This window comes from Phycomyces blakesleeanus, assembly GCF_001638985.1.
Source record: "Phycomyces blakesleeanus NRRL 1555(-) unplaced genomic scaffold PHYBLscaffold_1, whole genome shotgun sequence".
Classification (NCBI taxonomy): Eukaryota; Fungi; Mucoromycota; class Mucoromycetes; order Mucorales; family Phycomycetaceae; genus Phycomyces; species Phycomyces blakesleeanus.
Genome location: NW_017265134.1, coordinates 1,426,395 through 1,439,161, shown reverse-complemented (window position 1 = coordinate 1,439,161; position 12,767 = coordinate 1,426,395). Strand labels below are relative to the sequence as shown.

Here is a 12,767-nt window from a genome sequence, read left to right as displayed (position 1 = left end):
TTCAGCTGGTGCTGTCAGTGAATGTTCGGATACGGCGATGTGGAGTTTCCGTTTGTACAACAGCCGGAACAAGATAATAATAACAATATTTCTATAATAAATAAATAAATAGATAAATAAAAGGTGGTTGTTGTTGTTGTTTTATATATATATATATATAACTAATAATAATAATAACAATATTCTTATATCACTATAAAAACAATCGAAATTGAATTTAATTAAAGTCAATTGAAGTCAAATGAAGTCAATTGGATTGAAACACTCATCAACGTTTTTCCTTTTTATTTTCTATCACTTATACACGCATATAAATATAAATATAAATATAAATATAAATATATATCAAAACCCTTGGAAATATTAAAATAACTATCAAAATTAAAGGTTTAAAATTTGAGGGGGGGGGATTTTATTGAATTGAATTGAGTAGTAGGTTAATAATGATAATAAATGTTTAAATAAAAATAAAATAAAAAGTCTAAAGGTTTGGAAGGTAGTAAGAATAATAAAAGAAACTGTTCATTCATGAAAGAGAGGTAATATTGATAATAGTAATAAAAATGAAAATTTAAGTATAGTGAATGATTGATATGTCCTTGTACGTGTACGTGTGTGCGTATTCGTTTTTTTTTCGTTCATTCGATCACTCGGTTTGTTTGTGGTTGTGCGTGTGTACGTGCGTGTGGTTGTGGTTTCGGTTGTGGTTTCGGTCGTGCGTGTGTGTGCGCGTTATTAATGGGAGTAAGTTGGTGGTAGATATGTACACACGAGCGTGTTTGTGATTGTGTGCAAGGTAGAAAAAAATATATAAATTGCATAGTTTTGGAAAGAAAGAGAGAGAGATAGAGATAAAGAAAGGTAGAATATTTGGACATATGAATATATAATTATATAATTATATGAATACAAGGTAGAATGTGCATATAGTTCAAGGCATAAGTTCTCGTTGCGACAGACGAGGATGTTATTTGTTTGTTTGCTTTTTTTTTGTACTTTTTTTGATTTTTTTTTTGATTTTTTTTGTGCATTTTTTGATCCTTTTTTTTAGTATTATTATTATCACTATTACCTATATATATATATATATATATATGTGTGTGTGTGTGTGTGTTTATATATCTGAACTGTTTCTTTCTTTAGAAACCAGAAGAAGCAGTTGAGTCCGAATGAAATTCATAGCTGGGGTTCCCGGGCTCTTGAGTCATATTTGGATTGTCTGGAAGATTTTCATTTTTCCAGCCGCACTCGCTGCATTCGTAGCGGACACGCATGTTGTTAGGCTTTCCAATGGCTCTGTTGAGCACCATAAGCTGTGTCTCGCAACGAGTGAGTTGTACTGACGCTTCGTGCTTGCATTTGGGGCAAGGGTGGCGATTTTGTTCAAGGTGGATCTTTTTATCAAGACCACCCACTACAAATTAAGAATACAGGTATGAGTTCAAGAACAATTCTTATACATGTTATTATAGATTCATCGATAAACTTACATATAACAAAGTTACCGGCCATATTGAATAATATACTAGTTATTGAGATTCTTTTATAAAAGAATAAAATATATATCTATATAACTTGACTTCAAGTTATTGAAATGTTAGTTTATTTGCTCGGTCAACACAAAGAGGTCAAAGTGAAGCAAAATAAATAAAAAGGAAAGTGTTGAGAAATGACAAGGATTGGGATAGTGGTAGGAGTAGTAGCAGTAGTAGTTGAAACAAAATGAAAAAAAGGAAAAAAGAAGGGAAGAAGAAGGGGATGAACCAGCGATTTGGATGTTCAGTTTACTTGCGTCTTTATACTGAGTAGTTTTGTGAACACCAATAGCAGATGACTTTCTTTCCATTTTGCCCTGAATTAACATTTTATATATATATAAATAAATAAATAAATAAATAAAAATTAATGACCAGCTACGGAATCTATAAAGAGCAATGATGCGTGAGTGCGCAAGTGCGCGAATGGGTGAGTATACGAGTGAATAGGTGAATAGGTAAATGAGTGAATAAAATAAAATGTATATATTTTGAAGCCACGTTGCTACCCTTTTGGTGCAACATAGAACCCATTTTTCAATAACGTGGCAAGTGGCCTCCGACACTCTTCTCCCCCCTAAATATATATATATAAATGATCTCATGCAGCAAAATATGTGCAAAAAGGCAGACTAGGTCGGTTCCCAACCACAGACTCAAGGTGGTTGATTTATTAAATCCCTTTTCTCCCTTTCTGTTTTATTCTGTTAACCGCACACGCATTACACACAGTAAGAGTAGTAGTGAAAGTAGTATATTACATTATAGAAATTATAAAATAAGAATATAGATAAGTGTTGTATATTTCTTTTCTCTTTCTTGTTCTTTACATCACCGGCGATTCAATGTCTGGTCCGATGGTCGGTGGTGTACAGTATGGCTCAGTACGACCAGTTTCAAAAGCAAAAATAAAATAAAATAAAATAAGGATCAAAGGATTGAAGAGTAGATATTATAAAGTGTATAGAAAACAAACAAAAAGAATATATAGTCCTCTGCGTCTTTATCTTCTTTATCTCCGTTTAAGACAGGCCATCGACATTAAACCGAAATACTTGGTCCTGATCCAAGCTAGGATTTCTGGGTACATACTCAACCTTGCCCTCCTCATTAGCCACAGCACTGTATATATCTCGCTCCACAAATGTTGTGTTTCCTTGATGATCCACTAATACTACCGTACTGGTTCGTGTTCCATAGCTAGCCGAAGACATGAATTCGGAGTTGCGAAATAAAGGCACAAAGATACGCTCCGTAATGTCAACCATCACTTGATTAAGATCATAAACATTCGTGAGAGGACTTGAAGTTCTATGCCATTAATATTAATATTAATAAGCATAATCATAAGCATAATCATATTCATATTCATAATAGCAGTAAACCAAAAAAAAACACACGTTAAGATTTTGTACACATGTAAATATATACTCCTTTTATAAATATTAAAATATAAATTTTATACATTACCTTAATAATTTAAACAGATCCTCAATAAATTGCTCTTCTGTCTTGTCTGTCGATGAATTCAAGATTGAATTAAACATCTCACAACCTCGATTTACTTTGGGCCATGGGCTGGTGAGGGTAGAGTTTGAAAGGCCTAATAGTAAGAGAGATATGAAGTTTAATTGTCAGCTTATTTTTACTGCTATTAAGACATGTATGCAAGAAAGCCTTCTTTTTTTTTTCAAAAAAAAAAAAGATAAAGATAATTATCGATTTCTTGGCTTCTACTATTACTACTATTTTTGTTTTTATTACCATAGCTAACACCCTTTTCAAGAACAGTTCTTGAAGCATCTCCTCTGTTACCGAAATAAACCATGTCGGCCTTTCGTCCAAGGTCCACACAAATCAAATTGAACCCACCAAAATCCCCAGCACGTCTTTCCAGATTCGATACATAATCATCCGCCGAAACCTGGTCAACGTCGGCTGTCAGGAAATCTCTGACCAATATACCCCTCGAGAGTTTGCCTTTGAAGTTCTGCTCTCGAAAGTTTGTCAGCGCAGCAAATCTTCCCTGACGAGTTATTCCAAGCCAGCTGCCATTGTGTTGAGGAGTTGAACCCTGCTGGAGATCAGTACCAGAGAGCACATTCTGATTGGGGTTTGGCCAGAAATGAGCTTTTGAGGATGGTCGATCGAGGAATTCATCTCGATTGCCTGCAAAAACACTAAATGAAGTTGAAATGGAATGGGGATATTTATAATAATAATAATAATAATAATAATAATAAAGCAAAGTCTAATGGAGAAGAGGAATGACAACCATTTTGACTTACAATCTATATTTTGGGTGTCCTTCTACAGTCCAAAACAAGATACACATAGCTAAAGAATTATATCTTGAAACAATATGTATATATTTGGTAGAGAGGTTGTGAATAAAACAACAGGCAAAGAAAAGGACAAATCAATTACGTAGCAAACAGTAGGAAATAATCAAATATAAAATGTTGTCCTGCGTTGTGCTGTGAGACATAAAAGACCATACATTTATTTTGATTTTTTCTTTTTTCTTTTTGGTTAATAATTTTCAAATAGTAACAATAGTTATAGCCTACATATTCCATATAACTCATATATTGTCAATAAGCTCTGTAAAATGGTTCTGTTCGCTTTGTATATCTCAGGCTTGTAGACTACTTTTATTAATTAATGAATTTATTAATTTATCAATCAATTAATCAATTAATCAATTAATTAATTAATGGCTTGACTTGACTTGACTTGACTTGAGCTGTAGATGTTGGGTTGGTGTTGTAAAGTGACGTATTGCATTACAAATGATTGTTACACTGTTGAATTGCTGATTTGATAATCTGTAATTGATTTTTATATATATAGATATATATAAAATAATATATTGTGGGTAAGATTATCGCCACTACAAATGCATTAATTAGTTTAAACTATCTGGATTATTATATATTCTAAATTGCTACTATAAAAGCAATATAAATTGAAGCTTGAACAATGCTTCTATACACATCATCTATATATTTTAGATTCTATATACTTTGACGATAAAGTAGTGTCACTTTACCTGATTATATACCGTTCTCACAGCTCAATTGCTCATGTCATCAAGAATCAAAAGAGTCAAAAGGATCAAAACATAATTGGCTTAATTCTTACATCATCATCCAAGTTATAGAGCAGGTAGTTTATAGTAGCAACATTCAAAAATATCAAGGATGCCACTGGACAAATTTGATATTTTACTGCTTAAAGTATCCCAAAACGTCAAAATGAAAGAAGAAAAGAATCAGATTATTTCCGGCCAATCATTTACTCGATTTAAACCCCGGTGTATGCATCTCAATCTGCAAAGATACTGAAACCCCCCTATTGTAAAGTTTATAGTTGCTGTCATGAACACCAGTACTTTGGATAGACATGGCAAAAATGGGATACTTATTGCTCCGGATAACTGCAAAAGTCATTATTTCCAGTTTTCCAGTTTATTTAATTACCAGACGTGGCTATAAGCCGCTGTTTATGTCACCTTATTCTCCATTTCTTAACCTCAAAGAATAATGCTAATAAAAAAAATCAGGAAACTTATAAAGGAACCCTCTAGATAAAAGCGATACTCTAAACCCGCGTATTCAATAGGTATAGTATTCAGTCACCATGAAAGTATGAAGAAATTGGCTTGAAGTAATAGATGTATTCTTGTTAATAAAGTGTTTCAAAAAAAAACGAAGTCTTGAATTTAAAAATGAGATTGAAATGGACCAGAAAAAAATCCGAGAATCGTTAAAATACAGTAAGGCAATTTACGCTGCGGTTTACGCACATAGCACAGATGAAGTCAATAATAGACAGTAGTAGAATAAAGTACAATTCGGTAAAATTCAGTTCAATTCAATTCAATTCCGTTTAGTAGACATAGAGTATGTATTCTTTACATATATATATATATATATTTGGTTTATAATTTTTCCTTTGACATCTGAACACTGACGGATAATAATAATAATAATAACAATAGCAATAATAAATAGAAGATTTATTTGATGTTTTAATAATTGATATCCTGCCATGTTGAGCCCCCAATGTGTATGTTTGTACACGGAATGGTTTCAATCCATAGATTACACATTACACAAGTAATAACCTCTCTCTCTTTCTCCCCACTCCCCACTTCTCCCCACGCACACTTATATATATATATTAGCCCAAGAGCTTTATAGATATCAAATATCCAATTAAATACTTTGGTAGTAGATCTATAGGTCCTCTTTATTCTGGTGATAGTCTTTAGAGAATATTGAATTTTATACGCTTTGTATTACAGTAATAAGACAGGAACAATGGATCCCATTAAGATTCCGGTGAATTACACTAAAATAAATAATAACAATAATAATAATAATAATAATAAATCATATCATATCAGTTAAAGAGTAATAAATGGGGTTGTGTGAATAAAATAAAGTAGATATTTGATAATAGCATGTGTTGATTCGTACATTAATAACAAGAATGTATCACTAGAAAATATGCCAAAATATAACTTTTGTGCCGTTTCTGCTCTTAAATTAAGAGTATCTTTGTACCTGTGTCTCCAAGAATATTAGCCCCATGACAATTCAATATGCCACCATAATTTTTTTTTATTTTTTATTTATTATTATTATTTTGCCACAGCGCCCACATCAAATTTTGTCGGATAAAACGGCAAGTATTGTAACATCGGAAACTCATTTATTTTTATATTCATTTTTCCCTCAGGTACATTACAACATATATATTTATAAATTTATAATTTGTTACCGAGTACAGGCACAAATACAAAAGAAGTACACATATGCACATTATGTATATTTGTATGTGCAGTTGTTCATATTTTGTTGGTTCATAATCTCACTCCGCAAAACGAAGTATTGGGATAACAATACTAGTACTAATACTAATAAAAGCATGTGCTATTCATCAGAAAGTTTAAAAAAGAAAAAGAAAAAGAAAAAGGCAAACGAAGCCTCGTTTGGGGGGAGAGAGAGGAAGAGGATGAGGGAAAAGAAGGAAGGTAAAATATCTCATATATGTATATAGATAAGCGATTATATTTTTTTACTACTAAAAACCGATAGTGGGATAGTATAATATATATATATATATATATATATGACATTGATTGACGGTGGTAACTTCTACGCCTTGCTGTTTTATCGTGTTTTGTAGAAACAAATATTTCGTAATCTTTTTTTTATTATTACCACAGTGTTTTACAGGTTGTCATGCTTTATAATGTACTATAGAAATGTAATCTTGCAACGCAATTTTGCTTTTTTTTTAGCAAACAATCCGTTGCTATGTTTAATTCCTCCATTATCACTATAACTATCACTATCATTAGTATTCGTGCTATGATCAATCTTCTGTTAGAATGAGATCTTAAACAATATGACCAAACGTATATATATATAGGGCTTTAATATATCATGTATTAAGGTGCCTTTATCTTGTTACTGTTTTTTTTTTGAAGATAGTAGAAAAATAAAATAAGAGGCCATTTGTATAATAATTTATATAAAGTAATATCAGATTAAATAAAAATTGTGTGAATTTCTCGGAGTGATGGTCAATTAGAATTACATTGGTGTTTTTGCTAAGGTATAATATAAAAACAGCACAGAGTTGATTATGGGCTTTAGAGATAAAAGTATTGCTTTTTAATTGAATTGAATTGATCAGTTAATTTATAAAAGCAAAATCTTTGAGATATTCAACATACGGATGAAAATAAAACCCGGAAAAAAAGCAGAAAAGAAACTTAATATTTATACAGTATTATTAAGCAATTTCCTTATATCTAAAAGGTTATTTTTTCTACATAGAAATATATTCACCATTTGATAAATACATATTTATAAAGAAGTCTTGAAATGATCTTTGATTTGTTTTGTTTGTTGAAAAAAAGTTTATTTAATAATACAAAGAATGGTAGCTTCTAAGGAGGGAAAAGCTAGGAAGAAATCGTTCATCTAAAACTAAGATTTGATGACTGCGTCAATAGGAGGGGGAAAAAAGTGGTTATGAGATATGGTAACATAAAGAGAAAGAAAGAGAAATCCTTTTTTTTTCTATTGGATTTAGAAGGCAGCGAGAGCTACAATCATAGGGACAGCCATGGCAAGAGCGGGGGCAACAGTCATGACACCGGCAGAGGTAGCGTCAGAGGAAGATCCAGAGGAAGATGCACCAGTGGCAGCAGACTTGGCGCTACCGACAGCACCGGTGGCAGCAGAGGCACCGCTGCCGACAGCACCGGTAGCAGCAGAGGCACCGCTGGCGATGGAAGCACCCAAGCCGGAAGAAGAGGCACCGGAGGCAGAGGCACCGGAGGCAGAGGACTCATCACCGGAAGGAGTAGCGTCAGAAACACCAGCACCGGCAATAGGAGCACCAGATGCAGAGGCACCGGAAGCTTCAGCACCGGAAGGAGAAGCACCAGAAGCGCCAGCACCAGAGGCATCAGCACCGGAAGGAGAGGCACCAGAGGCTTCAGCACCAGAGGCTTCAGCACCGGAAGGAGAGGCACCAGAGGCATCAGCACCAGAGGCATCAGCACCGGCAGGGGAAGCAGCGCCAGCACCGGCAGGGGAAGCAGCGCCAGCACCTGCAGAATCGGCACCGGAAGCACCGGAAGCACCAGAGGGATCTTCAGTGGCAGCCTGGCGCTTGGCAGGAGCACCAGCAGCGGGGGCAGAACCATCTTCAGTGGGTGCAGAAGCAGCATCAGCGGGAGCAGCAGAGGCATCATCAGCGGGAGCGGCAGAGGCATCATCAGCGGGAGCAGCGGCAGAAGCATCATCAGCAGGAGCAGCGGCAGAAGCATCATCAGCAGGAGCAGCGGCAGAAGCATTATCAGCAGGAGCAGCGGCAGAAGCATTATCAGCAGGAGCAGCGGCATCCGCAGCAGGAGCAGAGGCATCATCAGCGGGAGCAGAGCCGTCATCAGCGGGAGCAGCGGCAGAGGCATCAGCAGGAGCAGATGCAGAGGCGTCGGCAGGGCCAGAGGCAGATGCAGAAGAAGAGGCGGAGGCGTCGCTTCCAGAAGAGTTCTCGTCGCCGATAGTCAAACCACCAATGTAAGCCATCTTGCTGGGGTCTTCACCGACGGCAAGAGAGTAATCAGAGCCCTTTGTGACATTAGCGGGGACGTCTACTTGAGTGGAGCCAGCAGAGGGATCGACATCCTTGGCAAGAGCGAGGACAAGCTGGAGAGCATTGGGTTCACCCTGCATAAGGTTAACAATGAGCTTTGTGACACTATCGTCGGGATTCTCCCAGGAGACTTGCTGGGAAGATCCGGCCTTCCAGGTTGTTCCGGGAAGAGGAGCTGTGATAGAGACAGGACCAGGAGTACCAGATGCAGCAGCAGAAGGAGCGGCAGCAGAAGATGAAGAGGAAGGTGAAGGGGCTGCACTGGTAGAGACAGCGGCGAGAGCGAGCAAAGCAGAGATCAAAGAGGCCTTCATGATTGTAGATTGGTGTTTAGAAGTAAAAAGAAGAAGAAGTAAGTGGTGGGCGTGAGAAAGAGTGAGTGAATGTGGTTGAGAAGGATGTGTTGATGAATATTTCTTTTGAATGAAGATACCTTGGGTATTTATAAGATTTTTTTTTTCATTTTTCATTTTGGATCGTCCTTTACAATTCATTTGACCCAGACGATTATCATACTATCACTTGGTTAGCTTGCTTTCTTTTTTTACCTTTTGGTTTAGCGTTGTTATTTCCAGAATTTATTTTTACTTTTATTTTTGCCAAGATGTTCACAAGCTTAAGAAAATTGAAAAACATATATGAAAATTGACTAGTGCCTATAGTCTAAAGTCTATAGTAGTCTATACGTTTATAGTCTATAGTCTATTATAGTAGTAGGTTTATAATAGTATGGGCTTATTTACAAATATAAATATGTATATATGTATATATTCTTATGATGTCAGTCTAAAACAAAATTCAATCTTAACTCGGGTAACTCATTATTGGTGTAAAAGATCGCCCTGATTTTGAATATGTTTCAATACACCTAGTTCTTATTGTTGTTGTTATTACTTGTTATAAATTTGGTACATTGATCCTATTGCTCATATTTCACAATAACAACAAAAGTAGTAATACAAATGACATCTCTTGAACCATACACTACACTGTACTGTACTGTACTATCTATGTACTTTGCTATCTATCCCTTTTGGGTAGGAACTATGTTTCTAGAAACATAAATATTAAACAGTAGGAAATGAGGCTGTGTATTGACAATGAATCAAAGCGTCTTTGCTGTATATAGATTGGTTGGCTCATTTCGTTATAAATAACTATCCAATAAAAAGTGATCGTCAACCAAGCTTATTTGATTTTATTTGATCTTATTTACCGTCCGCTTAATACTCTTTCTTTTGTGTGTAGATATGTATTATAAAATCTACTAAAATCTATCTATATCCATATCCATATCTATATTTATGATTTGTGATTTGTGGTTGTGATTATTTGCTCATTTTAAATTTTCTGCTAAAGTGATCGCCCATCTAAAATTATTATTGGCTATCCCACCAGGGGAAACACATCTTCTTCCTTCATTTTTTTTATATTATATTATATTATATTATATTATATTGTATTGTATTGTATTATAGATACTACTATTAATTATTTATTCACTATACTTTTTAAGCCTAGAATACGTGAACCACTCAGTGGACGCGCGGGCGGGGAGGTAATTCTGGTGCACTCTCACTCGTCAGACAAACCGCCGTTCTTTTAGAGCTACTATACCAGCTAACTCTCTGCCCTGCCAACATTACGTCATGCATCAAGTCTGAAGAAGACGAAGACTCTACTCGAACCGTTTGAATAGACAAGTCCAGGCGGCGGGGTTCTTGGCGTACATCAGGCATACTGATACTTCTATCAATCCCCACAGGCCTATCAACCAGTGATCGCCGGAATAACCACTTGGCACTGTGGCGACGCTGAGGCTTAGGTTCGTCTATCACAGTAACAGCAGCAGTCATACTAGTAGTAGCCTTGGCTGTTTCAGGACTACTGCACATCATACTGCTAGACCCAATACCGTCTATACTGTTTCGGTGGTTAGGTCCCTCGAGGCTGCTACTGCTGCAGCTACTGTTTGTCCTACTACTGTTGCTATTGGCGCTGAATCGAATCAGGGGATGCGATGAACGGTTTGTGGCCAAGGAAGATTGTTGCTGCTGCTGCTGCTGCTTTTGCTGAGAAGGTTCTCTCAGGACACTGAGTCCATCGACCGCAGACTGAGACAGCCAAGGCCGCATCAACAAATATTGAGTAACTAGCTGCTGCTGGTCTTCAATCCCATACGATTCTTCCTCTGATAAATTGTTGATACTGATACTGCTCATACTACTGATACTACTTCCAAGCCGTCCCATAGACGCTGCGCTCTTTTGTAACGCACTAGACCAGTTGGGGCCAAAACTCATGTTCTTACGCCCATAAGCTATCGGTACAGGGCTGAATGGAGGCATCTGTTGATGTTGCTCGATAGCACTAAGGATAACCTGAATACGAGGATCATTGCGTGGGTTGGACCGATTTGCGGCCAATAAATATGTCATGTCTAACATCCACAGTCCCAAAAACGGAACAGTAGGAGTGGATGGCTCAAGGTTGAGTGAGTGTTGGCGGTAGGTATGATAGTTACTGGCTTCCGACATAAGCTCTGTCATTCCATCCAGTCTACCCAGACTCTTCTTTGGTATAAATGCCCAGCTTCGTTTGAGGCGTTGAATTGGCGGTGTTCCGAGTGCAGAAACAATGGCCTTGAGTGACTGGTAGTTGTGTAAATCAAGGCATTGGGAAGCTACTTTGATCCAATGGTTGATGTGTTGTGCCCTGACAGAGGCATCCTGGGGTAATAAAATCGAGTGTTCAATGACACGTGTAAGGTAATTGAAAAAGTCTGTCGAGGCGACAATGCGTGGATGAGGAGATGTTGCAGTGTGTGAAAGTAGTGCGTGCGAGGGCATGGCCCGGAAAAGGGCCGAATCAATTAGAGTTAGTTGGTATGCAATGAGAAAAGGTGAAAAATGAAGAATGGTTGGAATTGTGGCAGCAGTAATAGAAAGTGTGCGGACACGAGCTAAGGTCTGTTTGGCTTCAATTACCAACGGGCTATGGTGCCGTATGATGTGCTTAAGTGCCGGATCTTTTGAGGCGCGTTCCTGTGCTTCGTACTCCTTTAATACGGATTGTACTTCATCGAGCTTGGCCTGCAAGGCTCGATGCGTTGTGAGGAGTGGAGATATTGGAATGCGGGGGATGTGTGATATTTCCATCAATTCGTCCGTGAGGCCATCTGTCTGAGCTGGGACCAGTCGGCTTACATCCACTTGCCCATCGGCCACCGTCCGATCGTCCCGCGTGGAATCACTCCCCTTTTGGTCCACTTTGGACTGTCCTACCGTCGACGGCGCAATGGGATCTGAACACAAATAAGAGTCCGTCTCTCCATAAGAACCCTGTCGTATTTTACGACCAATAATGGGTTTAGGTGGCAATGCAGGGGGTTCCGGCCGTAATGTAGGCTTTGATCTGTTGACAGGGTCTAATGTGGATGACCGGACAACTGTATGGTTGTTCAGGATAGATTCAATGTTGTCCAAGCAGGTCCGTAATGTGGACAGCAAAATTGCGTGTTGTGCGGGTAAAGTAACAATAGCTTTTTTTTTGGTGTATTAAGTGTAAGGATTCGAATTGGCTTATATTTCAATTTACACACTTACAGCAATGGACAAATTTAACCTCTGAAAAGGGTTCCAATGATCTTTGAGCAAGGGATACATAAGCATTAAAAGCATCCTATAGAAATCTTTAGTTTCTATCTATCTATTTTTTTCTTATATATAAAAGAAGAGAATATTTGAACTGGTGTGACACTAATCGAATAAATTACCTTGATATTTCCACCATCTTGCCATTGAGTTGCAATGACTAATGAGGATTGTGGATCCTCCATGATCAAGACTCACAAAAAAAACGTAAAAAAATAGAAGAGAAAAGCAGGCAAGTAGGCAAACAAGCAAGCGAATTAGGAAGAAAATAAATAAATACAAGTAGTAAGCAGGATAAAGAGAAAGAAAGAGAGGGAAAAAGACGAATAGAGTGCCGCACCACAAGTATAACTTAATACCACGAAGATGAACACAAAACAACACTCCATTTAATGAC

At 37.2% G+C, this 12,767-nt stretch overlaps 3 protein-coding genes across 3 annotated transcripts; all 3 read right to left on the bottom strand.

Moving 5' to 3' along the window:
* Positions 1-1,139: 1,139 nt before the first annotated feature.
* PHYBLDRAFT_138255 (hypothetical protein) lies at positions 1,140-1,512 on the bottom strand (the record flags this gene model as incomplete). Its single annotated transcript, XM_018429960.1, has 2 exons — positions 1,140-1,414; positions 1,491-1,512. 2 exons carry the CDS (start codon positions 1,510-1,512, stop codon positions 1,140-1,142), a joined length of 297 nt encoding a protein of 98 aa, XP_018298749.1.
* Positions 1,513-2,466: 954 nt separating this feature from the next.
* Positions 2,467-3,870, bottom strand: PHYBLDRAFT_178724 (hypothetical protein; the record flags this gene model as incomplete). Its single annotated transcript, XM_018438034.1, has 4 exons — positions 2,467-2,846; positions 3,006-3,138; positions 3,300-3,715; positions 3,824-3,870. The coding sequence occupies 4 exons, from the start codon at positions 3,868-3,870 to the stop codon at positions 2,558-2,560; spliced, it is 885 nt and encodes a 294-aa protein (XP_018298748.1). The 3' UTR covers positions 2,467-2,557.
* A 6,382-nt stretch (positions 3,871-10,252) lies between these two features.
* On the bottom strand, positions 10,253-12,555 carry PHYBLDRAFT_138252 (hypothetical protein; the record flags this gene model as incomplete). Its single annotated transcript, XM_018429959.1, has 3 exons — positions 10,253-12,258; positions 12,323-12,398; positions 12,493-12,555. The coding sequence occupies 3 exons, from the start codon at positions 12,553-12,555 to the stop codon at positions 10,253-10,255; spliced, it is 2,145 nt and encodes a 714-aa protein (XP_018298747.1).
* Positions 12,556-12,767: the final 212 nt, after the last annotated feature.